This window comes from Panthera onca, chromosome B1 (genome assembly GCF_046562875.1).
Source record: "Panthera onca isolate mPanOnc1 chromosome B1, mPanOnc1 haplotype 2, whole genome shotgun sequence".
NCBI classification, from domain to species: domain Eukaryota; kingdom Metazoa; phylum Chordata; class Mammalia; order Carnivora; family Felidae; genus Panthera; species Panthera onca.
Window position 1 is genome coordinate 119,548,810 of NC_138342.1, and position 27,218 is coordinate 119,576,027.

At 41.4% G+C, this 27,218-nt stretch overlaps 1 protein-coding gene across 1 annotated transcript in view; it reads right to left on the bottom strand.

Annotated features, from left to right (window-relative positions):
- TBC1D9 (TBC1 domain family member 9) overlaps positions 1 to 26,691 on the bottom strand; it is a 114,240-nt gene extending 87,549 nt beyond the window's left edge. Inside the window, exon 1 of the mRNA XM_060654120.3 lies at positions 25,371 to 26,691. Within this exon, the coding sequence (XP_060510103.1) occupies positions 25,371 to 25,500 (130 nt within the window). The 5' untranslated portion in view covers positions 25,501 to 26,691. The remainder of the gene's footprint in view (positions 1 to 25,370) is intronic.
- Between the last annotated feature and the right edge of the window lie 527 nt (positions 26,692 to 27,218).

The following is a 27,218-nucleotide window of genomic DNA, read 5'->3' on the forward strand; positions in this document are numbered from 1 at the left end:
ATTCCAAACGCATGTACCCAATGGCCCTGAATTTCACCTCTTGGTCTCTACTCCACGGGTATGTTTCACTCGGCTAAATAACATTTACAAGGTTATTTATTGGAGCATTAGCTTTACAGTAAATGTCTGAAAACAACATAAAGGTCTGTTCATAGGGGAATGGTTAAATAAATGATGGGTTTGCCATATAATGGAATAATAGGCAGCCATAAAAAAGAATGGCGACATTCTGTGCCCCGATATAGGAAGATACACTGTTCACTGAAAAGAGTAAGGTGCAGAAAAACCTTTCTGTAGAAGGAGTTGAAGGAAGGGTGGGCTAAAGCTATATACCAGTGTTTGCTTGTATATGCAAAAAAGGATCTGGGGAAGATACACAAAACATGAATACAGTGGTCACCAAGAGGGAGTAACAGGGCTGAGAAATACTGCACTGTATACCTTTTAATATCTTTGGATCTTCAAATCAAAGAAATGTATTATTATTCAAAATGTATTTACATTTTATTAAAAAAATTTTTTTTTAACATTTATTGAGAGAAAAGAGAGAGACAGAGCACAAGTAGGGGAGGGGCAGAGAGAGAGGGAGACACAAATCTGAAGCAAGGTCCAGGCTCTGAGCTGTCAGCACAGAGTCTGATGTGGGGCTTGTACTCACAAACCGTGAGATCATGACCTGAGCCGAAGTCAGACGCTTAACCAACTGAGGCACCCAGGCGCCCCCAAAACTTATTTAAATTTTAAGACATGTCTTCTCGACTGTGTTGAAGATGTTCTTTACCGAGAACGTTAATAAATAACCTCAAGAATTAGGGGATGCCTGAGGGAAAGCCACTAAAAGTCATCATTTGCGGTCTCTTCCTGTCTTATATGGTTTCCCAAACATGGACCTTAAAAGTGAAAAGATTCTCACACACACTCATCTCCAATAGTACCTTTTCTTAAAATGGCATTACTCACAGACATACAAGCACAGAACCAAGTATAAACTTTTTACCCTCAAAGCTCATTTACGGTTCTAAAACCAGAAGGTATTTTCAAATTAAATACAGGAAAATTATAGAACAAACAAAAATGTAAAATAACTACATTATAATGGAAAGCTGAGGTTTATCTGTTTGAGTTAAACTGTCATTTGGATCAGGAATATCATACAGGTCCTCGGGGAATTCACCATACTGCATTCATTACCTTTTGTTACGCAATGTGGTGACGCTACCACCATTTTTCTCTCCTCGAATTCAGGAAACATTTGTGCAGTATGTTGTGAAATCATCTGACCTTCTTCTGGTTAAATGTATCTTTTATGCATTCAACTCCTCTGCCACTTTTCTCAATGGCTTAAAACACTGGTATGGAATTATCACAGACATAAATCCAAGTGCTGCTCGAGCATTAAAATTGGTGTCAGTCAGAAGGTGGTCACTCCAGTAACGCAGAATAAACTTACTAAGATTATTTTATTCGTATTACTAATTTTTAACATCACAATAAAGATGAAAATATCAAATTTAAAAATTATGGAGAGAACTCAGGCTGAGAGTGAACATCACAACTGTATTCAGTTCCTGTGTCTGAGAGATGGTGCCTCTATTCGTCGCTCCAGTTGAAGACTCCGCCCTGATTTTCAAGCCTCTGAGGGGTCAGGCTCTGGCCCCTGAGTCTGCCTTCACCTTCGATGCCCTCTTTGTGTCACTGTCCACAGCTGTGGAACAGCCTGGCCACATTCTGGCGCCCACTTCCGGGCTTCCAAATTCCAGCCTGGGGCAAAGTCTCAAACCACCGATGGGCTAGGATGAGAGTGTGGATGATCCCTGACATAATCCCCCTTTAGTACAAATAACAAATCTCCATAGAGGGCACATACATTTCAATCTGCATTTCCAAGTCTCTCTCATTAAGTCTGAACCGAAACCAAGAAACTGATTTCAGCATTAAACATCTGTGCGGTTTTCTGCTGAATCCAGTCCCTCAAGGGTAGGGATGACGTCATATAGTTTTCCATCTTCAGTGCCTAACAATGTGGTAAGCACCTCATACCTGTTTGATGGATGAATGAGTGAGTGAATGGATGAATAAATGAATGAATGAGTGGTGAATTAGCAGAGAGTAAAAACAGGGAAAAGGCAAAAAAGAGCTCATCCAAGTATCATGTGCTGGTAGACTGCACCTGAGACATCAGCTAGCCTCTCCTTTATATCCCTAGTATATATTTATTCTCTTTTTCTAATTAGAATCTTACTCCACATATAATGTTCTTTATTATAGTTTTCTGATACACTACCATTTTTAGAGCCTTCGTGTGCATTTATTTGTAAAGCATTTGCAGGTACATTACAGGGAGGTCAGTCTGACATTTGGCCGGTCACCAAGACTAAAGCTAAAACAAGTAGATTTTACTGGACTTAAGTTAATAAAGAATGTAAGGTGGTAAACACTTTGCCATTAAATGGTACATTGCTTATAAAGGTCACTGGCTATATACTTCAGGCACATTCTTTTCATACCAAGTTCAACATCAGTCCGGAATGTTGGCCACCATCCAATCTAAGGGGGAAAGGAAACAAGTTTCTCTTGAGTTCAGGCAGTTTCTGAGCTACATGAAGGTTTGTATTTATTTATTTTACTTTAAATGGGGAGAAAGTTAACAGTTCTGCCAAAGTTCTGCCAAATTAAATTCGATTAATTTAAGTTACCATTTTAGAAAAGGTGGGAATCTGTTTCCTCTAATGAAAATTTAGGCATATGTAATACAAATAAATGGGAGTGTTTACTGCCATTCTGGGTTCCATACCAGATTCTGCTGGCACTGCTTTGTTCCCCTTTGTACCTTCTTCCTTCTTGCATTTTCTCTATGTCACAGTCCTCATTCACCATATGGAAGTGCCATTAACTGGCAGCCTCCTGGCTCTCTCTGTTGACAACAGAGACCACACAGTGAAACCACCTCAGGGGATTTCAGAAAGTAAAGCCCTCATAAAAGTAACGAGGGTGAGAGCTAATTTGCTCTCCCCCTAAGATGTTAGGGATATGCATGATTTGAACAAATTCCCGGTTTTAATGAGATTTAACTACTGCCAGAAGATTCAGATGATTTGGAAATATGCATGTGGAATATGCATTCAACCATATTCCCTAAGTTCATCTTGTCCATCACAACAGCCAAGGACCCACGAAGGCACCAGGGAAGGTGATAACTTCTATTCTATTGAAAAAGCTGTACTTTTCCTTCTCCTGGTTTTCAAAGTAGAATAAAAAAAAAAAGAATGATGCAATAGGATTTTCTCCTTTACCATGTTCCTTTGGAAAAGTCTCCCTTTTGAGCAATTATTTCATTTGGGATTTCAGCAAGCACTCTGTTTTGGAGGGATAACATCACTGACTTGCCCAGACACTTTGTTGTGACCTCTATGGGGCCAAAAATCTGTGTTCATGAGTGGCAGAGATTATGTCTTCCTCCAGATAGACTCCTGGGTACTTTCGACAGAAAAAAACATTCACCCACTTGGTCTCTTCCCATAACTTCACAGAGCTTCACCCTTTAATCCCACTCTTAGTGGAGTCACTAAAAGGCTTTGTCTGAGTGTTCTATTCTTTTTTAAATATTTATTTTAAATTTTTTAAATGTTTTATTTATTTTGGGGGGGGGGAGGGGCGAAGAGAGAGAGGGAGACACAGAATCTGAAGCAAGCTCCAGGCTCTAAAACTGTCAGCATAGAGCCTGAGGCAGGGCTCGAACCCACAAACTGTACTATCATGACCTGAGCTGAAGTCGGATGTTTAACCGACTGAGCCACCCAGGAGCCCCTGAGTGTTCAATTCTTGACTTGATTAGCAAGGCTCCTTAGGTCTCTCATGAGTGGCTCTCCCTCATCAGACCACTCTGACAATTAACGCCTCTCCTACAGCCTGGTGTGTCCGAGCTGGCCACTGTGAGAACAAGGGCAGCTGGTCAGGAAGCAGGCCTCCACTCTGAGCTGTTGGAATCGGGCAAAATCAAATGTTAGATACCTTGACAAATAACGGATCTGATGGCACTGTCTACCTGGGACATCAGCAAGAAATAGGACATGCGTCTTGCTTGCACACCAAAGAAAGCCAGCGACACACAACGGTAAGGAGCTGAGCACCTCAGGTGGCAAATGCGAATGATGGGTACTCTCCACCCCACAACGGAGAACACTGCAGACGGGCAGTGAAACAATCACTGTCCACCCTGAATAGGCTTTGAACTGCTTTTCTAAACTATCAATCAAGCAGTACTTGCCTGTCCTCAATGAACTCCAGCTAAATGACAGCTATCCTTGATCCAAAGAGGGCCAGCCACATTCTTACCCAGACCATGGGGCCATTTAAACTTGCTTTTGAGGTTCCAGAAATGCAAAGGGAAAAGGAGGTGGGCTGCAGGGTGTTCCAGCAGGTGGACTCAAGGCCTGGGTTCACATACCCCCAGCTCAAGCACTGACTGGCTGAGTGACCTTAGGCTCAATCCCCTCCACCAAAAAGTAGGGATAATGGTAAGTGATACTCTGGGGGTTGTTGAGATGGTCAAAAAAAGAGTGCCAGACTCTCAGTAAGTATTCAACTGGTATGACGCATTGTCATTATTATTATTAGGATCATGAATTATTATGAGGAGTCTCACTGCCCAAATCCAGACATTTCTTTCTGACTAACCCATTTAAAAAAAAAAAACGAAAACAAAAACCAAGCCTTTGAAATCACCAGAGTGATTGATTTATAAGAGGATAAATGGTTTGCAAGCTGGCGCCTGTTTCGTGGAAGACGACCCGGTCTAAAACCCAGTGCAACCAACCTCACAGCAAAACAAAACCAAGCTAGACATCTGCCAAGTACCTCAGTGCATCCAGATTCACAATTCGTCTGATCTTAGTGAAAATCCCGAAGAGTGGTTCTCTTTCTCACCTCATACCTGTATGAAAAGATTGAAATTGGCAGCATTGGGCCACAAAGCCAAGTTTATTTCTTATTCCAAAACCTCTCTTTGCACTACACCATGAAGCAAAAATGTTTCTTAACTGGTGCTCTGGAGCTCAAGGCTGAATCCAGCAAGAAACATGGCTACTTTGAGCTTCCATTTCTTCCTGGTAATGGAAACCATCTACTAATGAATGGAGTTGAGTGCCATGGGGTGAAGCCCCCCATCCTCATTCCCTATTCTGTAACTCCTCTTAATCACAGCCATGACTTGCTGTGCTCTTGCTAGGTTCGGAGTGCTGTCCTCAATGCTTTCCATTCATAAATGTAAACAACTCCGCTACAAGTACTACTTTTACCCTTATTTTCAAGATGAGAAGACTGAGGCAGGGAAATGCAATTTTTCCCAAATCACACCAGCTTGGAAGTGAGAAGTGGATTTCAAACTCAATTACAGGGCAGTTCCGTGTCTCTGAGCAATGTATGCATTGCAAACAGGGATCGGGATAAGAGGAATGGGTGGTGCTGAAGTCTAGCCCCAGCTCTGCCCTGGGGGGGGGGGGGGGGGGGCTGCTGTGCCTTCCCAGCAACACAGCTCCGAAGGGACACCTTTTGCTAAGTGCACAAGGCCCGGCCTAGGAAGCAGCTCCAAAGCCATCCTCTTAAACACAAGCCCATACTCTTAAACACTACACCATTGTCCCTAAGGGGAGTACCAGTTGAAAATATAAACTCAAAAGAGCACTGATGAATGTATGAATAATGTATAATAAGTAATGGGCTCTAAGTTATTAAAGGGGAATGGGACTTAGGGGCATGGGGTAGATTATACCTTAATCTTTTCCAGCTGACTTCCAGGACAGCAAGTCTCCATGGTCAATGGCTTATCCTTGTTAGACACTTCTCATAGGTCTTGTTTGGAAAGAAAACCAAACACTAACAGGTATCTTTGTACAGCTACAAATTTATTCAGTTATGCAAATGTGTTGTGCCTAGACACTAATATAAGATGTCTCAAATACAAGAAGGTCTTTGGGAAATCAGAACACCTTTCCCAATTAGGACATTGTTATTGTTTATTCATTCATGACCCCCAAGTTCTAAACAAAACATTGCTCAGTTCCCATCTCAACTCATTAAGTGTTTATTTCATTAGCTGAAATAAAATCGCATCTTGGTCGGGTAACACCATCACCAGTTAAAACTGGTTTCAATACAGAATTCAAGTCTTTCCAGAGCTGTTCATATCATAGGACATAACCCTCCCCCAAGCCCCAGAATTCCCTCACTGTTACCAGGAAACCAGATTTTCTATGGAAAGTGTGATTATTTGAATCAGCAACACTTTGGAGTAAATTTCAAAGCTGCTGAATAAATAGCAGGGAACGAACATTCTTACTGGCACATTCCAACCAACAGCATCTATTTGTAAATTATAATAATAGACATCATGGTGAAATTGTACATTACAACTGCCCGTGTAAATAACAGCCTGTGGCTAGCTATCTGGACAGGGTACAGACTCGCCAATCTGCCCCGGTCCCATCACTCACTGTCTCCCTGACACTGGGGACGAGGCCAGTTTCCACTTACCACCTTGCACTCAGAAAAAACTACAATCGTTATTCACAGTAATGAAATGTATCTCGATAATCATAAACTACATCTCTATTAAAGCTGGAAAAACAAAAAACAGGCTGAGAGGGCTATATGTTTCAAAATATTGGGGAAAAGGTATTTCTTTGTGCAATAGAGAATATTCTGAAGTGTTTAACATTTTAAAAACTGACCTTTACTGTATAGGCAGTATCCTTTCCCTCCTTTCTCACTCCCCTTCAAGAATCATTATTGGAGTTTAAAATGCCAGGAGTTAGGGGTGCCTGGGTGGCTCAGTTGGTTAAGCCTCTGACTCTTGATTTCAGCTCAGGTCCTGATCTCACAGCACATGAGATCAAACCCCATGTCGAACTCTGTGTTGACAGTGTGGAACCTGCTTGGGATTCTCTCTCTCTCTCTCTCTCTCTGGCCCTCCTCCTACTCCTAGGGGCATGCTCATTCTCTCTCTCAAAATAAATGAATAAACTTTAAAAAATAATTAAAATGCCAGGAGTTATTAAACATCCAGGTACTAATCCCTCCTTTATTTAGCTGGTGTCAAGATCAGACTTGCCTGGGAAAACAAAAAGTCTTCCCAGAGAAATTTCTCTTTCTGAGAGATGTTTCCTAGATCCTTCTGGGGTTTCGCAGAGATTTGAAGTTTGATATTTCTTAATGCCTGGATCTTCATTTTCCCTGTCAAATTTCAGCAAACAACCCAACAACTTTAAACTAAATAACATTAAATTCTTCCTACGTGCATTTACACATTCATTTCCATAAACCCAGATTCTCCCTGATTGTACCTAGGCAACCTGAACAAAGGACCACCTAAGAACGCATAGGCAGGCTTCCTCTCCATTTCCCACTTCGACTGTCCCAGAATGAAATCATAACCAGGTACATGGAAATGTATCACGGAGTGTGTGATGGGAAAATAATGTACTATCTACTCTCAAGGAAATAAGGAATAGTTGGCCAGTTTCACTTAGATTTAAAAAGTAAATGGCCTGGGACGCCTGGGTGACTCAGTCCGTTAAGTGCCAGACTTCAGCTCAGGTCATAATCTCACAGTTCCTGGGTTCAAGCCCCACATCAGGCTCTGTGCTGACAGCTCAGAGCCTGGAGCCAGTTTTGGATCCTGTGTCTCCCTCTCTCTCTGCCCCTCCCCCCGCCACCCTCTGTCTCTCTCAAAAATAAATGAACATTAAAAAAAAAATTGAAAAAGTAAAGGGACTGACAATTTGCCATCCCAGTTACTGAAAGCAGACATTTTCTTTTCTTTTCTTTTTCCTTTCTCTTTTCTTCTTTCCTCCCTCCCTTTTCTTCCTTCTTTCAAATGAACGTGTGCTCCTGTGGGCAAGCCTGGCTTATTTGTGCGCTGGTTTTAATTGGTTCATGCTGTCGCTATGCCAGCTGATGGCTTGCCAGGAGATATGCGATACCACCGCTGCAGTTTCCCTGATTTGGCTGAGATGATGAAGGATACTCCGGTAAGAGAGAGGACTTCCTTGGAAATACAAAATCCCGATAACCTATTAAAATTGGCCAGTGCTTTTGGCTTCCAAGGCACTTTCAGTTTCTCATTGGCCCTCACAATGAACATGTGAGGTGGTTAGGGGGGATCATCCCCATTTTCAGATGGAAAACAGTCCCAAAGAAGTTAAGAATCATGGCCACACATTTAAGAGACAGCACTGCTGGGTCTCCTTCCATTCCAGAAATCCCTTTCAGATAGCAACCACCAAAAATGTTGAAACTCTTATGCTACAGATATAATTCACAACAAATGATAGATACAGAATTTCTTTTTATCAAATTCTTTCTTTGTGCCATAAACAATCTCAATCGGGAGAGATATTCTCTGTGACATTCACATTCTATTTGAAAGACATTTCCAAGGCCCTTTCAGAGATGATTATCCTCATTTCCTAAGCTTTTTGAAAATACTCTCTTCCATTCTTCTCCCATTCTGCATTAGGGATCCTTTAAGACAAGGATCTAGTTAGTGAATAAGAACAAGGAAAAGAAAGTATTCGTCTAAAGACTTTAACAATCCTGTGCTCTTCATCTAAACTTTGAAAATGTGGGTTATAAACACATCAGAAATTGAAACCTGCAAGAGGCTTCTAAAAGCACACATGCTGGGGTGCCTGGGTGGCTCAGTCGGTTGGGCGTCCGACTTCAGCTCAGGTCACGATCTCGCAGTCCGTGAGTTCAAGCCCCACATCGGGCTCTGGGCTGATGGCTCAGAGCCTGGATCCTGCTTCCGATTCTGTGTCTCCCTCTCTCTTTGCCCCTCCCCCGTTCATGCTCTGTCTCTCTCTGTCTCAAAAATAAATAAACGTTAAAAAGAATTAAAAAAAAATATTAAAAAAAATAAAAAATAAAATAAAATAAAAGCACACATGCTAAAGTTCAGCAAAGCTGTAACATCCAATTGTATACAGTGCCAGTGACAAACTGAAATGTCCACAAAACGCGAAAAGAGTAAAGAGGTGCCCTCTGCTACCCAAAGTTTCTACTGGCGCTAAGAAAGGGGAGACAGACCACAGCACATTACAGATACTCCTATCAAGGGTACAGCCTAAGTTATTTTAGTTGTGGAAAAATCATAGTGTGTTTGTTTGGTCAAACACATCCTGAGGTTAGCATCATATAGACAAAATTAGCAGGGCTTCAAAAAGAAGCTTGCATTTTATAATGTGTGAATCTTTTCAAAAACAAAATGATATGAGGCCTTTATGAAGTTCCATGGAATGTGCCACGAAGATGGGGTTGCCAGAAGAGGGGAAAGAGGCTTTTATCCCGGATAGAGTGAGGAGGAAGGCGACAGGGGGCCCAGATACACAGATGAGAGCAGATAAATGGTTAAAGTCAGAGGGCAGATGGCACCCTCTTCCTAAAGATCACAGGTTACAGTCAGGCAATAATCTCAGGACGTGACTGAGAGACAAGAGGTGGTCCAGCTGCAAAACAGCTTCCTATTTTGCAGGAAATAGGAAGAAAGAGGGGTTTGCAGTTCCTATTCTGAGGATCAGCCTTCTGGCAGTTAAGTGAACTGGAGTGCAAGGTCTGTAATGATTAGCCATGCCATCTGCTCAGATCTGCACAACGACAGGCTGATAGCTGAGTTTTAGACAGCGAAAGGGAAATGCCAACTCACTGTTCTGTATTTAGACTCCATTCCTCTCTCCATTCACCTGTAGAGAAGGAGAATTCATGAGGGAAAAACAGGGGAGTTATCTGTGAGACCTGTGTGCCCCACATTACGGAGCATCCCAGACAGGGCTGCCTGACAGGAGCATCTACAGGGAAGGAACGGCCAGAACCCTCCCTCTCTGCCCCCTCCCCCACGCCACATACCCACCCCTCGGGTCTTCCCCACCAGGAGACACTGAGAGCTACAGTTGAAGGGTCCCACACCGGGGTATCGGGATCAGAGTAAAAGGAACACCAGCATTTTAACCACTGTATTCAAAGACAGTGATGTATTACTATTGCTTAAACAATATATAGCAACAGAATTACCTGGAAATGGCATAAGGCTTCTTACACTTTATAGTATTGCTGGTATAAGTAACAACAATATGTTTCTGAAAATTGCTTCGGTGCAAAATTCACAGTTGAGAAAGGCAAGACTCTAGGGTATTAGCTCTTCATTTATTTGATTCACAATCACTTTGAGTAGCTAATGGAACTGGTGGAGCCTCAGCCCTAGAAAAATACACATTCCTAATGAATTCCATAAGTTTAGTATATGATTTCCGGCCATTCAAGGACCTCCTGAAATCCCCACCAGCTTAAGTATCTCTAAAAGACAAGAAAAAGGCTGAGGAGTATTATCCTATAAAAAAACTCCATAATATTTTTATATCTACAAAGAGAAAAGTAGATACTAAATAAAGAAAATCTTTATGACATTTGACACAAATTACATTAACAAAAAGCCAATGCTGTATGTCAAGTTCACATTTTTCCTCCTTGGTGGCCATAATTTTTTTTGAGATTGACCTCATTCACAGTCAACAACATTCACTATTTTAGAAATAGTGTATTTCTAAACAAAGACAACATACTGGTCTTTGCGGAATATTCATTCATATAAACAGGCTCTGCCCTTGTCTGGCCCTCCACCCAAAGGTTCAATGCTTCTTGACTGTACAATCTGGAATGGACGGCTCCATATTGTTGTCCCAAAGACAGCTGACTGGAAAAATGGAAGTGAGAAAAGTCTGGAAACCTTTTTCCAAAGGAAAATCCAGAGCTGGTGTTTGGATTTCCACCCGGGCGTACACAGTCACTTAAGCATAACCCTCGAGAGCCGCTAGTCGATGATGTCACAACCCAGGAGTGCAGCCTTGCTCCACCTGTTCCCTTCATTTCCACACTCAACACTGCATATCTAAGACCGGGGCTGGCTCACTTTGCCCGGGTTCCTTTAGCTTTCCAAAGGATGCATTCCATTTTCAGCCTCCTCTCTCCTTTTTTATTATCTCCCTTCTCCCTTTCCAAATTCAACCAAACTCAAGTACAAATCCAAGCTCTGTTAGTAGCAGGGTTCCTCAAGTAAGATACTTAACTTCTCAAAGCATTCAGTTTCCTCATCTATCATAGAGGGAATATCTAACCTACGGGGTTGCTACGAAAATCAAATTTGTGACATATGGTGAAGTTCTCAGCAGAATGCCTAAACCACAGAAGGATTTCAGCGAATATTAGCTCCTCTGCCTTTAAACTTTATGACATTTGTAAAATTAATAAAAAATATATATGAATCAAGTGTTAATTAAAAAGCATGACCACAATAACAGTGCTTTGAAATTTAGCTTTAGACCACGAAGCTCTGAAATCTTATGAAGATGTTTTTAGAAATAGTGTATTTTATATTATTTACTATAGGAATAGATAAGTAAATGTTATAAAATGCCAATGGAATGAAAGACAGTAAATGAATTCATGATTTCTTCTTTTTATGCTTTAATTAAAGAGTCCAAATATAAGTCTGTTAAATCCTGCTTATTTTTATTAAAGACTACCTTGTTTCCTAGGTTAACACAAAGCTTTAAAAAAGTCATTGGTACTATTGCGATGTAAATAGTTTTCCTTATTAAGAAGTATTACACGCAGGTAATCTAGAAGAAAACTAAATGAGATCAACAGAGTTCACTTTTTGTTGTTCAGAGTGTAAACGGAGATCTGGTCCTTAAAGTTGGAATTGACCTTCCCTCCAGCAAGTACTTACTTGCCCAGCGAGGCTGTGAACAATGCAGCTGAGAGGGAGAGTGCATTTCACAGACTTCAACTCTTGGACTAGACAGTCACCCACCTAGCTTTGTGCTTCTAGGACCCACACAGAGTGAAACAGTTGATTCATCTAAATGACAGCTTCTAATGCAGATCTCCAGAGGAGAGTCAGAAGAACCTTAATGGATTCCTTGAATGGATCTCACACTAGGAAACCTAGCTCTCTTGAAAGGACAGGTAAATAACCTAACAGCAGAAGTGTGAAAGGAGATTTGAAGCAAGCTAGAAGCCAGTGGCAATTTCAGAACACCTTTAAAAATGACTGGCCTATCCTCTGAGCTCTCTAGAATGTATATATATCTGACAGGAAGGGAAAACAATGAGGAAAGTAAGTTAAGGACTTCTTCACCATTCTCTCTGTTTTAACCATTAGAACCCACGCTTCTAAATTACAAATTCCTGGTCAACTAATCAACTATATATACATATAAAGAGAAAAGATGGCTCCTCTCTGCCTCCCACCCCAGTCTTGTCCCTAGACTGTCAGAGAGAATCATTTGTGCAAGGAGAGAGGAGGGAAGAAGGACAGAGGAGAGAGAGAACGGTGGGAGACAGTACTAGGCTTCCTGGCAGAGCTCTTAAAATGTGCCTGTCCACGAAGGGAAGGGGGAGAGAGAGGCAGGGAAAAAGGCTGGCATGTAGAAACAATTTAAAGTTGCCGATCACAAATTACCTTTTCAAAAAAAAATTACCATCTTCCAAAAACCCTGACTACGCCTTAACCTTTTTAAGTGGCCTAAATATCAGACAGTTATCCATTTGCTTTAACAGCACCCTTTGAAAAATGTAATGTCTCTGTAAACTGCAGACTCTTCAGCAGCTGACACACTGGTGTGAATTAGTTCCCAGTCAGCCGCCTTCCAACACCTACTGGAGATCATCGAAGGGATAGAACAATGATGGGCCATCATCTATGAATGGCTCTTTATGCTTCCTGTACTTTACATAACTTAACTCATAGAATCTTCTTACCAGATGCTAAAGGATTATTAAGCCATCTTATATAAGGAAATCAAGCTCAGAAAGGAAGAGAAACTTCCCAAATCGTATCTCTTGATAATAGATGGGGCTGGGATTTGAATCCTGTGGTCTGCTTCTCCAGGGAAGGACTGGAAAAGACCAATGCCTAGTCAGGCAGGTAGTGAACACAAAGAAGTTGTGCAAAGAGCAATCCTGGTGGTTTTCTAACTTGCCTGTGGCATTCCTTAGGCTCCACTGCGCCTTGAAGCATGCGTGGCCTTTAGTCTCCAAGACCCAGAACTCAAGGTGCTACCTACCACAGCCGTTGGTGTAAGCTGCCTAGTTCCAAAGGACAAAACAGGCTTTGTGGGCCAGCATAGGAACCATCCCACAATGTAGAACCGCATCTCTTCAAAGAGGAACCCTTTTGCACTGCTGATGTCAAGGCAAACTAGTGCAGCCACTCTGGAAAACAGTATGGAGGTGCCTCGAAACTTAAAAACAGAACCACCCTATGACCCAGCAATTGCACTACTAGGTATTTACCCAAAGGATACAAAAATACAGATTTGAAGGGGTACTTGCACCCCAAAGTTTATAGTAGTGCTATCGACAATAGTCAAAGTATGGAAAGAGCCCAAATGTCCCTCAACTGATGAATGGATAAAGAAGATATGGTGTATATATAATGGAATACTACTCCATGATCAAAAAGAATGAAATCTTGCCATTTGCAACAACAGAGATGGAACTAGAGGGTATTATGCTAAGCGAAATGAGTCAGAGAAAGACAAATATATGATTTCACTCAAATGTGGAATTTAAGAAACAAAACATATGAACACAGGGGAAGGGAAGGAAAAATAAGACAAAAACGGAGAGGGAGACAAACCATAAGAGACTCTGACATAGACAGAACAAACTGAGGGTTGCTGGTGGGGTGCTGGGTGGGGGTAAGAGCTAAATGGGCAATGGGCATTAAGGAGGGCACTTGTTGGGATGAGCACTGGGTGTTATATGTGATGAATCACTAAATTCTATTTCTGAAATCATTATTACACTGTATGTTAACTAACTTGGATTTAAATTAAAATCAACAACAACCACAAAATATTACATTAAAAAAAAAAAAAGAACATGATCTCTTCATAAAGTGGGAATCCTGTACAAGACAGCAAAGCGGAAAGTATATTCAGTGTCCCTAGAACAGGAGGTCAGTCACAACCCTGTAAATTTATGAAAAGAATCTTGGAAATAAATATTCCCCTCTCTACCTTTTTTTTTTTTTTTTAAGTTTATTCATTTATCTATCTATTTAAGTAATCTCTGCCCCTAAGGTGAGCCTCACACTCATGACCCAGAGATCAGGAATCACCCGTTCTTCTCACTGAGCCAGCCAGGTGCCACCCCCAGTACCCTTTCAGACCAGTTTACAAAAACCCAGAAGACCACCTCAAAAGCCACCTCAAATCCTAAGTAAATTACATGCATTCACTCTTCAACTTCTTTGCAGAATAGGGTAAAGTCTCAGGACAAACTGGAATGGGTGATTAAATCATTCTGTGATGAAATGCTCTTAAAGTTAGTAATAACAAGTAGATGGGGAAGAATTCATGGAACAAGCAAGAAATATCTGCTTTTGTCTAATCAAGCTCCTTGCTAGTAGCACTCGTTATGTATTATGAGCCAACCCCATACTTCACTATAGAGGACTGCCCATCCCAACACAGAATCACCAGTTATGACATTAAACTTCGTTAGGAACTAAAACTAAATCCTTCGTTAGGATTGCTTATGTATAATTAATCCACAAAGAAAAACGTCTACTGCTGCGTGGAACCAGTAACTTTGTCGACACAGTACTTACAAATTAGCAAGGTGAAAGCATTTACCCTAAAAGCAGGCACCTGTTAGGTGAGGGCTTAAAAAGCATTATTTCTCTCACCACTGGGAGTTCTTTGTTCATGTAGGGGAGGAAAAATTTTCCTTGACTCTCTTAGGATCACTGGCTGGATCTGAAAACCAAACTGATGACGATAACAGGAGAAAAACACACAAATTTTACTGAATTTGTGCATGTACAAGGAGTCCTTCATAAGAGAATAAAAAGGGGTGCCTGAGTGGCTCAGTCGGTTAAGCCTCTGACTCTTGGTTTTAGCTCAGCATGATCTATTGGTTTTGGGTTCAAGCGCTGCATGGGGCTCCGCAATGATGGTGCTGAGCAGCCTGCTTGGGATTCTCTCTGCTCCTCCCCTGATTACAAGTTTGCTCCCTCTCCCTCTCTCCCTCAAAAATAAATAAACTTAAAAAACAAAAATAAAACAAAAAAACCCCAAGAAGATAAAGAAATAAAGAAGTGGCCAGGGCAGGAAGCTTTGATACCCTTTTGTCAAAGAAACAATACTTTGTGAAACATTGACAAGAAAAAGGGGTTTTGGCTAGGAGTACTGTAATTAGAGCTAGATCGTCCTCATTTTCCTTAACTAGAAAGATAAGGGTTAGTTTAACAAGGTTTGTTGACAGATTCCTCTGGTGCCTCTCTGGGCTGATAAGCGTAGGTCTCCAGTAAAAGGAGGATTTATTTCCTGCCTTTAGGCAGAAAAGGGAGAGCTTTTTCCATGTTTACTGCTTCTTAATTGCTTCCAGCTCAAAATAATTTCTAAGTCAAAGAGGCATATTTTTGGGTGACAATCTGGTTTCCTTTATCGGTTAGCAAATGGAGCATTTCCCTAGCTGTGAAGGTCTTCATGTGATGCAAAAAGTCCAATTCCTGGACAGTCTAGTGCTGAATCACCAATGGAAACAATCTGAGAGCCCTGGTCTGCACTAATATCATCTCCATGCCTCTGTTCTTAGCTCTCCCAAATTCACTCATACAGGTTTGATCACTAGGTTAGTAATGAAGGGCTCAGCAAGAGAATCCTGCCTTTTCCTTCTTGTGTATCTTTATAAAGTTCAGCCCTCCAAACGGCTGGTACTCAAACACATTTCTGACAGAATAGCTTACGGTGGATATTACACTTCTGATTGCGCGTGATGAGAAATGGCGTTGATCTCTTGGTGACATCCTCCAACCGGAAGCATGTATGTTCTTAATTTGCCGGGGATCCACGGAATTCCCGAAATTGTGTGAAAATTTTGGGGGTGTTTTCATTTTTCTGGAGATAGAGTCAATAGCTTTTAATAGGTTCTCAAGGAGGATAGTAAGGAAAATAAGGATAGTCCACACCATTATAATTAGTCTTGTAAAGAAAAATAAATAAATACAAAATCTAATAGGCCCTTAACTTATTAGCTGTGAGACCCATGGCAAGTCATGCAATCTCTCTAACATCTTACTTTCTTTTTTCTATAAAATGGGGATAATAATAGCAGCCATCTTAAATGGTATGTAAGGTAATTTGCTACTGAGGCCTATACAAAAGGGATAAAATACACTTTAAAATATCAAAGAATTAAAAAAATAGAAATGACTTCACTTAGAAAAGAGAACAGCTCAGAGAGAAGAGCTCTATTTTGGCAGCTCTTATTTTGGGAGGCATTTGCCTCTTCTAGAAAGGGCTACTGAGTGGCTGAAAGTCAGGATGTGCTTTTAACAGAATCAGAGAGTATGAAGACAAGGACAGGAATCAGTGTCAAACAGGTAGGGAAGCGATGATGCTCCAGTCTCTTTGCTTTGGGACCTTCAAGACCTACAACCTAATCATAAGTGTGAATCTAAGTAGGCAAAACCACCCAGGGTAAAGCTCAGTTTTGAAGCATATCAATACCTAAAACTAAAGTGAGTTGGGTTTGCAATTGGCAGGAAAAAAAAATTCTCTCCTATATCATCTTCTACTTCAGATTACTTCTGCAAAGTAGAAGTACAATGTCCAGTACATAATCAGAAGTAGCCAGGTACACAGGATGACATAATAGCATGAGCAAAAACCGGGAAAAACAAGAGACAACAGAACAAACCCACTTGGGCTCAAGATATTGGAGTGAACAGAGACTATAAAATAACTATGCTAGCTATGCTTATGACAGATTTTTAAAAATGTTGAGTTTTGATATATAACTGGAATTTATAAAAATTAGTGAAATGGAAATTTTAGAATTGAAAAAGTTATTCAGAATGGGCAGGCTTAACAGACTAAATGTAGTTAAAGAGATCGAACATTAAAACACAGACCAAAAGAAAATAACCAAAGTGAAGCAAGTAAAAATCAGAAGGTAACAGACATAGAAGATACAATGAGAAGATCTGATATACATGTAATAATGGGTGTGCCAGAAAAGAAGACGAAGTGAATGAGGGAAAAGCAATATTTACAGCAACAGTGGATGCAAAGTTTACAAAACCATTGAAACAAGTCCTTTACGCCAAGCAGGATTTTTAAAAATTCACAAATAGCTGGATCATAGTAAAACTTCAGAAAACCAAAATCAAAGAGAAAACCTTAAAGGCAGCTGGAGAAAGACATGTTACTATTACCTACAAAGGAATAACAATTCAGAGTGACAGTTTACTCCTAAATAAATAAATAAATACATAGTAAACCAGAAGTAAATAAAATGGTAAATCTGAACACTATCTTAAACATGTAGACAGTCAGAAGCAAATTAACATAGTAAATGGTAAATCAGACAATACCTTAACCTTGCTTACAAAAATATTACTGCCAACCATTCAAAACACAAACATCCTTCAGGAATGAAAGTAGGATGAAGACATTTTCAGACATAAAAAACAGAAAATTTCTCAGGAGCAGGGTCTCACTAAGAGAAACAGAAAAGGACTTTTTTTAGACAGTAGAAAAATGATTCCAGAAACGAACACAGAAATGGAAGAAGAAAGTACAAAACAACTGTAAACGTATGTGGAAATGTAACTGAATACAGACTTTTAAAAATAGTAGTAATTGGGGCACCTGGGTGGCTCAGTGGGTTAAGCATCAGACTCTTGATTTCCGCTCAGGTCATGACCTCAGGTTCATGAGTTCGAGCCCCGCATAGGGCTCTGCACTGACAGCTTGCTTGCAGTTCTCTGTCTCCCTCACTCTCTGCCCATCCCATGCTCATGCTCTTTTTCTCTCCCTCAAAAGTAAATAAACATTAAAAAATAATAATAAAAATAGTAGTAGTAGTAGTAATAAAAATAGTAGTAATTACATGTTCTAGTGTTAAAATATATAAGGAATTAAAATATATTAAAACAATAGCATATAAGTTGGGGGTCAGGGGATAAATGGAGTTAAAGTACCCTTTTGTTACTGTGTTATCTGGGAAAAGATTAAAAGTACCAATTTAAAAAAATAAAATAAAATGAAAGTACCAATGAACAATATACTTTGATAAATCAAGAATGCATTAAAATCTCCAGAGTAACTACTATAAGAATAGTGAAATGAATATAAAGCTTCTTCTAGCTAATAGAGGCTTAAAAATGTAATCATTAAAAAAAAAAAAAATCCCATATCCTACCGAAAGGCAAGGAAGAAAAAACAGAGTAGGAAAAAAAAAAAAAAAGAAAGAAAGAAAGCACTTAATAAGATAGTAGAGTTAAACCCAAGTCACATGTACATTGACTAAATAATCCAATTAGGAGGCAAAAATTTTCAAGCAGGATTAGGAAAAAAAAATCAACTCTGTTATTTATAAAATGCACATCTAAAATATATACCACTGTATATCCTACAGACACTAAAATTATGGGAATATTATTCACAAATTTATGCCAATATATTTGAAAATCCTGATGAAAAAGATAAGTCCTAGAAATAGATTATAAAACTGACAATAAAAGAAAATTTTAAATTATTTGAATAGTTGTCATACCATTCAACAAACCCATGAATAAAAGTTCAAGGCTGGATTGCCTCACCAGAGAATTTTGCCAAACATGTCAGGATGAAATAATACTGCTATCACACAAACATCTGTAGAAAATTGAACAAAGTGAGCTCTCTCCAACTTATTTTTTAAAACTAGTATAATGGTGATACCAAATTTGACAAGAATGTAATGAAAAAGAAAAATTACAGGCCAATATTACCAATTCAAAAGGATGCAAAATTCCTAAATAAAAGGTGAGCAAGTGATACTAATAAACACATAAAAAAGATAATATATCACAGCCAAGCTGGATTATTTTTATATATGCAAATTTGGTTAAGCACTTGGAAGTCAATTAATGTAAGTCACTACACTAACAGAATAAAAGAGAAAAATCATACAGTTGCCTCAACAGATGTAGGAAAGCATTTGAAAAAATTCATCATCCATATTTAGTTAAAAATTTTTGGCAAAAGAGAAATAAGAACTCCCTTAAAGTGAAAAAAAATTATCTACAAAACCACCATATGTTGAGTCTTTCTTTTGAGACCTGGAAAAAGAAGGGGACATGTACAATCAACACATTATTCAACACTATATAATTTGCCTGTACAAAAAAGGCTTAGAAAAAAATTGTAAAAGCATAAAAATTAGAAAAAAAATAAAACTGTCAATATTCTTAGAGGATATGATTATGTATGTGGAAAATGCAAAAGAATCTACAGACACATTACTATAATTCATTTCATAAGTTAGCTAAGTTCTGGATACAAGGTCAATATAAAACCACAACAACTATATTTCTAGAGGTCAACAAAAAAGAACTAGAAAATGAAATTTAAAATTTGTTTTTAATGCTTATTATTTATTTTTGAGAGAGAGAGAGAGACGGAGAGAGACAGAGCACAAGTGGGGGATAGGCAGAGAGAGAGGGAGGCACAGAATTCTAAGCCGACTCCAGGCTCCAAGTAAGTGGTCAGCACAGAGCCTGACGCAGGGCTCGAGCTCACAAACCATGAGATCCTGACCTGAGCCGAAGTTGGACACTTAACTGACTGAGTCACCCAGGCTCCCTTGAAAATGAAATTTTAAAAAGATACAATATACAATAGGTGAAAAAATATGAAATATCTACTAAGAAATCTAATAAAATATGTGTAATCCCTCTACATAGAAAACTATGAAACATCATTGAGAGAAATTTTAAAGGACCTAAATAAATAGAAGAACATACCATGTTCATGGACCAGAAGACTTGATATTATAAAGATATTAATTTTGCCCAAATTTATTGATAGACACAATGCAACTGCAGTTGAAATCCCAACAGTTTAAATCTTTGTTGCTGTTGTTGTTTTGTTTTGGTGGAACTTTAATAAGTTGATTCTAAGATGTTGTATAAATGTAAAAGACAAAGATAGCCAAGAAACTGTTAAAAAATAAAAGGAACAAGATAAGAGTACTTGATCAAATGAATATAAACTCTTATTATAAAACTAAAGTGTGGTACTGGTGCAAGAATATTCTAGTAGACAAAAAGAATAGACTAGAGTGCCCAAGCAAATCAATTGTCACATGTGTGAGCATTGAATCATGACCAAAGTAGCTTTACAGAGCAGTGGAAACAGAATAGACTTACCAATAAATCATGCTGGGGCAACTGGATGTCCATACACATTTAAAAAAAATAAACCTTGACCACTATCTCACACAATATGCAAAAATTAATTCCCAGTGAATCGTAAATATAAATGTAGGGGTTAGGGGCACTTGGGTGACTCACTCGGTTAAGCGTCCAACTTTGGCTCAAGTCATGACCTCATGGTTCACAAGTTAGAGCCCTAAGACCAGCTCTGTGCTGACAAATGACAGCTCAGAGCCTGGAGCCTGCTTCAGATTCTGTGTCTTCTCTCTCTGGCCCTCCCCCCACTCATGTGCGCGCGTGCACACACGCGCAGGTCTCTCTCAAAAATAAATAAATGTCTTTCTCAAAAATAAATAAGTGTAAGAGTTAAAACTGAAAAGTTTCTAGAAGATAATACATTTATAACCTCAATCTGGAAAAAGACTTATTGAACAAGACATAATGAAACACTAACCATAAAGGAAATGGAACCTATAAAGAATTTGGATATTAAAATTAAGAACCTTTAATCATCCTTAAGAGAGTAAACAGGCAAGCAACAAATGAAGATTCTGCCACATGGATAACCAACTATGAACTCATCTTCAGAATATATTTTTTCAACGTTTTTTTTTTTTTTTTTTTTTTTTTATTTTTATTTTTGGGACAGAGAGAGACAGAGCATGAACAGGGGAGGGGCAGAGAGAGAGGGAGACACAGAATCGGAAACAGGCTCCAGGCTCCGAGCCATCAGCCCAGAGCCTGACGCGGGGCTCGAACTCACGGACCGCGAGATCGTGACCTGGCTGAAGTCGGACGCTTAACCGACTGCGCCATCCAGGCGCCCCTTCAGAATATATTTTTTAAAAATACCTACAACCAGTAGGAAAAAGACAAACAATCCAATTGAAAATTGGGCAAAAGACTTGAACAGGCATGTCACAGACTATTTCAAATGGCCAATTAATGCAAAAAGGTGCTCAACCTCATTAGTCAGGAAAAAGTAAGTGGTATCGCTACAAAACCACCAGAAAGGTAAAATTACAAAGACTCACAATGTTGGCAAGGATACGGAGCCAGGGAAATTCCCATATGCTGCTAGGGGAGTATATTGGTACAACTACTTTGGAAAACAGTTTGGTATTATCCGCTAAAGTTAAAGATACACATAACCTATAAGCTAGCAATTACTCTCCTGTGGACAGACCAAAGAGAAATGTATGCCCACAGGCATCAGAAACACCCACAAGAAAGATCAGAGCTACCTTACCTTCAATGCCCCAAAACAGATCATTCCAAGGTCCACCATGAACAAATGATTGCGGTATACTCATATAATAGTTTTCTGTATAGCACAGAAAGATAAACTACAGCCACAAGCAACAACATTTGTAAATATCACAAACACAATGCTGAACAAAGAATCCAGACACATGAATACACACTCTGATTATATTCATCCCTTGCTCAAAAAAACAGGCAAAACCAAAATATGTGTTTAAAGAGATATGTTCTTTACCCAAAAAACAAAAACCAAAAAACTCTAAAGAAAAGCACTAAAGTGTTTACCACAAAACACAAGGATAGTGGGTTTTTGTTTTTTGTTTTTTTTCTCTTTAGGAGAGGGTGAGTAGTGAATGGGAGAGGGTTACAAGGAGGAGCTTCTGGCTCAATGTTCTATTTATTATCCTGGTATTAGTTGCAAGGTGTCACTTTGTGATAAATCATTGCACTCCGCATCTTTTATTTTGTGTACTTTTCTGTATACTTATGAAATCTCAGAGGAGGTTAAATAAATACATCGAATGCATCTACAATAAAAAAAACTTCTTTGGGGGTGCCTGGGTGGCTCAGTCAGTTAAGCATCCAACTTCGGCTCAGGTCATGATCTCACGGTCCGTGAGTTCGAGCCCCGCATCAGGCTCTGTGCGGACAGCTCAGAGCCTGGAGCCTGTTTCAGATTCTGTGTCTCCCTCTCTCTCTGACCCTCCCCCGTTCATGCTGTCTCTCCCTGTCTCAAAAATAAATAAACGTTAAAAAAAAATTAAAAAAAAAAAAAACTTCTTTGCCTCAGAACCTATGTATATTGCCTGGAATTGGGAAGAAGATAGCTTAATTAAAAAAAAAAAAAAGCAGAGTGCTGGATGACTCAGTTAAGTGTCTGACTCTTGATTTCAGCTCAGGTCATGATCTCACCGTCATGAGATCAAGCCCAGCAGCTGACAGCATGGAGCCTGCTTGGGATTCTTCTTTCCCTCTCTCTGCCCCTCCCCCACTGGTTCTCTCTCCCTCTCTCTCTCAAAATAAATAAGTAAACTTAAAAAAAAAAAAAAAGCAAGTGTCTTCACTATGACCCATTATTTTTTATAGCTTTTGCATTACTATCTTACCAAGGACTGTGGACCACTGAGCACTCCTGGCCAGCTCCTACTGAGCAAGTTTCCCCCTCATCATCCTATGAACATCATCCATTTAAGGACTGGACAATGGTGCACTGGCCCAGATAATGCACACTATATAATGGTCCTGAGATCCTCCAGAAAATTTCCGATAATTGATGCCCAACACTTGGTCTTCCCTCCCTCCTCACAGGCTAATTTTTTTCTTTCTTCAGTTCTCAGCTCAAGTGTCACTTCTTCAGGGAAACTTGCCTTGCTCCCATTTCCATCCTCTTTTTCTGAGTGGAGTGACCAACATCATGCTCCTCTCCTTTCGATGTTAGTACTGGTCATTCTCAGTCTGCCCCCATCTCCCAGCTCCATCCCTGGGAGGCTGATCCCTTGGGACTAGATCACCAGGACATCCTATCCACCTGGCTTCTCTTGGGTTCTACTGATGAAAGGCAACGGAAGGAGCTAGCAGGGTAAGAGGAGAGAAATCAGGCATGTCCTTTCCACTTCCTTTTTGCTGTGCTCTGTGTTTCTGGGGAGGCTGCGTCTCCAGAGGCCCAAAGCTCCTCCTGCCTGGCTCCAGCTCATAAGGCTTCCAGGAACCTCATTCCTGCCGCCTAGGATGGTAACACCCCCCCACCACTGTGTCTTTCACTGGTTCTGGTAACCCTGCCCCCACCATTCTAAGTTGTCTTTTCAAGAAACTCTTCATCTGAACTAGGTTTGAGTCTGTTTTCTGCTGGGACCCTGTGGATTGGCAATTTTATATTAATTTTTATGATTATTTTATAAACACTTGTCTACTCCACAAGGCTGTGAGCTTCTTGACACTGGCACTTCAGGCACTACCAACAAATATTTGTTAAATGATTTAGTACGTTAATGAATGCATGAAGGAACTCACATTAGGATCCAAATATACTATACATAGTACAAGGATTTCTAAAATGTCCCTGCTACCTTTAACGTGGCACCAATCTATCAGAGCAGACATTTTTCCTATGTTAGTTGAAAAGAGCCTTAGTTGGCAGTAATATTTTTACTCATGATGATAATCTCAATTATTCTTGCAGTAAGTGCAATAATGACAATTTTCCAATTAAAAAGATGTAACTTTCTTTCTGAAGTGAGTTATCAATAATGAGATTCCAAGCGGGCTATGGTTACTTATAGCTCTAAGAGTCAGTAGGAACATAATAAAAATATTAACTAGGAAAAGAAGGTTCTGCGTCTCCGAATCTTTCATAATCTATTGCAAATGACTCTAGAAAATAAATACTACATAGTAGTTACACGGCGTAGGACAGTTAGCCTCAGGTAGGAAATGTTCTTTGTTAATATAATAAACTATCTACTTTACATTGTTGTTTTAGGTTTAAAAAAGGACAATCTGAGCTGATCCCAGTTTTAGATACGCAAGCTACATATTAGCGTATATAGTTAGACAACTTCTACAAAATGAACTGGAAAATCCTGATTCTAGGCCACTAATCAGAATTTCCAGAACAGGGTCTGGAGCTCTGCATATTGCCTTCTCTTTCATGGCAGCAAATGTATAGAAAAATCAGGTTAGCCATAGGCCATACCATATACTAGCAAGATCCTTCAAACCAATATATGCCATAAAATGTGCCACTTGAATTTTAATCTTGAGAAAACCAGCCTGTAAACTACAATCTCAACTAAATACGTACCACATTGAGAATTTTTAGTTCATAGCACGGCATTTTGAAAGCCACAATTTAGCTAGCATGCAAACTGCCAGAGGGTGATAGATTTTGGACTCTGAAGAGGTCAAGGTTCATCTCTTTTCTGCAATCTCTTTCCTGGTTAAACCTCTCCCTTCTATTTCTGCAACTAACTTCTTCACTATAAAAAGTATCCCAGTTCTCTTCGTTCTAATCACCATGGGGAGGGGAAGGTCCAATTTCTCCAGTATGGTATGAGTTCAAGATTATTGGTCACCTCCCAGCAAGACAACTCGTGAGTTAATAACGAAGACCTTTCTAATAGGGCACTACTTGGGATATTGGTCTGATTTTATAATCCCGAAATGATAAGGCATGGTTTCAGTAATAGTTACAGTATTAATAACACCTTGTGAGGGGGTTCGGGTAAGTGACTGAGTTAAACTAGTTAAAATGCAGTTATAGCGCTAATTCGTTTCACAATCAGGTAACTTGCTTTCTTAGGTTCTTATTAGGTGCAACAACAACAACAATATCCTTTTTCCTTATTCATTCTCTTCAGTCATAACTAATCTAGGAAATGACCACACCAGTCTCTTACTGATTGCTTCCCTGAAAACAAAAGAGCATTTTATACCTGATCCTGCCATGATCAGTAAAGAAAATGAAGTAAAAATGAACCATCCTTTGCCTCTCTTGCCCATATATAAAACGATAATTTTTAAGGAGGGTGGGGAGGTAGGAAGAAGTGCTGCATTTAATTCATAAGGGCTGCTCCCCCCACCCTCCCCCACCTCCAATCTCATCAACATCACCCACCTAGGGGGCACCCGGTACTCGAAGGGCCCCATAGCCTGACAGGGTCAGAGAAGAATCATCTCTTTCACAGACTGAAAAATCAGGACTCCTGAGGTCTTCCGCTCACCAAAGTGGGGCGGGTCGCCCGGCCCCGGGGGACCGGGCGGCGTCCCGGGCGCCCGCAGCCTAGGGCCTCGGGCGGCGCCGCAGCGCTCCCGGCCCCTCCCGCAGGGACTGGCCGCCGGTCCTTACCCGCTAGTCCGCCGCCGCCGCCTCCATCGCCCGCGTGCCCCTTCCTCCGCTGCAGGATGAAGTAGGGGTTGGCCCTCTCCGTGATCCACAGCGCGTTGGCCAGCAGCACCTCTTCGGGGTTCACCCACATGTTCCCGGGCGCCGCGGGCGGACGCACAATGGGCCCGAGGGTCAGGTCCTGCACACACCGGCGCGCACAGGCGCGCACTCCCGGGCACAGGCGCGCCCTCCCGCTCGCTAGGTGCGGCGGCGAAGAGCGACTTCACCAGGCGGCGGTCCGCGGAGCCCGGGCCACAACAAAGCCCCCGCGGGCGGCCGGGGAGGACGGCGAGGACGCGGGTGCGGCGAGCAGCATCCTCCCCGCGGCGGCGCCGCCCCCCGCGAGCCCGCGGCCGCAGACGCCCAGGCCCGCCGCCCCGCAGCCCGGCTCCGGCCCACGGCGGCGCGAGGAGCGGGAGGAGGAGGAGGAGGAGGAGGAAGAAGAGCGGGAGGAGGAGGAAGTGGTGGCGCTCAGTCCCGGGATCCGGATCGGCGGCGGCGAGCAGGGCTGCGGGAGCCTGCAGCCGACACGGCCCCGCGGCGAGCGCCGAGCTGGGCTGGGGCGCGGCTGCTACAGCAGCACCTCGCCGAGCTCCTGATCTCCTCAGTCTCTAGCCGCTCCGCGCCCTCGAGGTCACCGCGCGGTAACGCTCCGCGTCGGGGCCACTGGCACCTGCGGCGAAGCCCCGCTTGCAGCTGGAAGGACGCTCCGGACACTGCGAATGAATGACGCCAGCGCGGCTCACTTAGAGCGGGCCCGAGTGACACCAGTTTCCGCGGACGCGGGTCCTCCGCGGGCTCCGAGCGCTGAGCCCGGCTGCTGTGGCGGGCTTTGGGGGAACCTTCTGGGGACCGTGGGCCAAGCGCTCGGCCCCACGCCCATCTCAGCGGGGAGGACGCTGCCAGCCTCCGTGTGTGTGTGTGTGTGTATGTGCTGTATGTTTATGGTTGACGCTCTGTGGGCTAGCGCCACCCCTCTTCCCAGGAAATAAGTGTTTCAAGGTTCCAGACTTGGAGCTAGATACCGGGTCGGAAGTGGACGCAGCCAATGGTTGTCCGTGTTTTTGTTTCCTGCATCCCAGGGCAAGTCATGCGCTAAACTTGTCACCGCCTGTAACCCCTCCCCCTCCCCATTGCATTGTAATTAAAGTGGCCCAGCTAAGTGCATTACATCACTTCTTTCCTTGACCTGAGGGGCATGAGCAGTAGCGAAGTTGGAAGCAGCCCAAGAGCTTAGGCCAACTAATTCACACTACAGCTGTTCCTATTTCAGGCATTTGGAGCTCCGAGGACCAGGAATGGCAGAATTCACGGATATATTCACATTTAATAGATGGAATAAAAAAAATTTTTTTTTAATCATTGAATTCAGAGACAGAACAAAGACCAGCTTAACCGACTGAGCCACCCAGATGCCCCCCCCCCCCAACAAAGCCAAGCTTTATCACTAGATGGTTTTTACATTCCCCCAATACTTCAAGACCTGTGATCACAGCCCATCTACCTATATATCTGGTGACCTTTTTTCACTCTTTTTTACACCTAGGAGATCTGCAGATAGCTAGCTTAGCAAAAAGAGGCTCTACTTCCTAGATGATGGGAATTTACCAAAGCTCTGCTTTGTTGTGGAAGTTGGACAGTCCTAGACTTATTCTTTTCCAAGTGAGCAAAGCATCCAGATAAGACTTTCTTGTGTGGACTTGAGCTTTTTTGCTTATGTAGCTCTCGTCTGTACTGCTGAATTCCTTCAAATGGCAAAGTGAATGTATCCCAGCCATTTTAACACAGGCTGCCTCTGTGCTGTTGGTT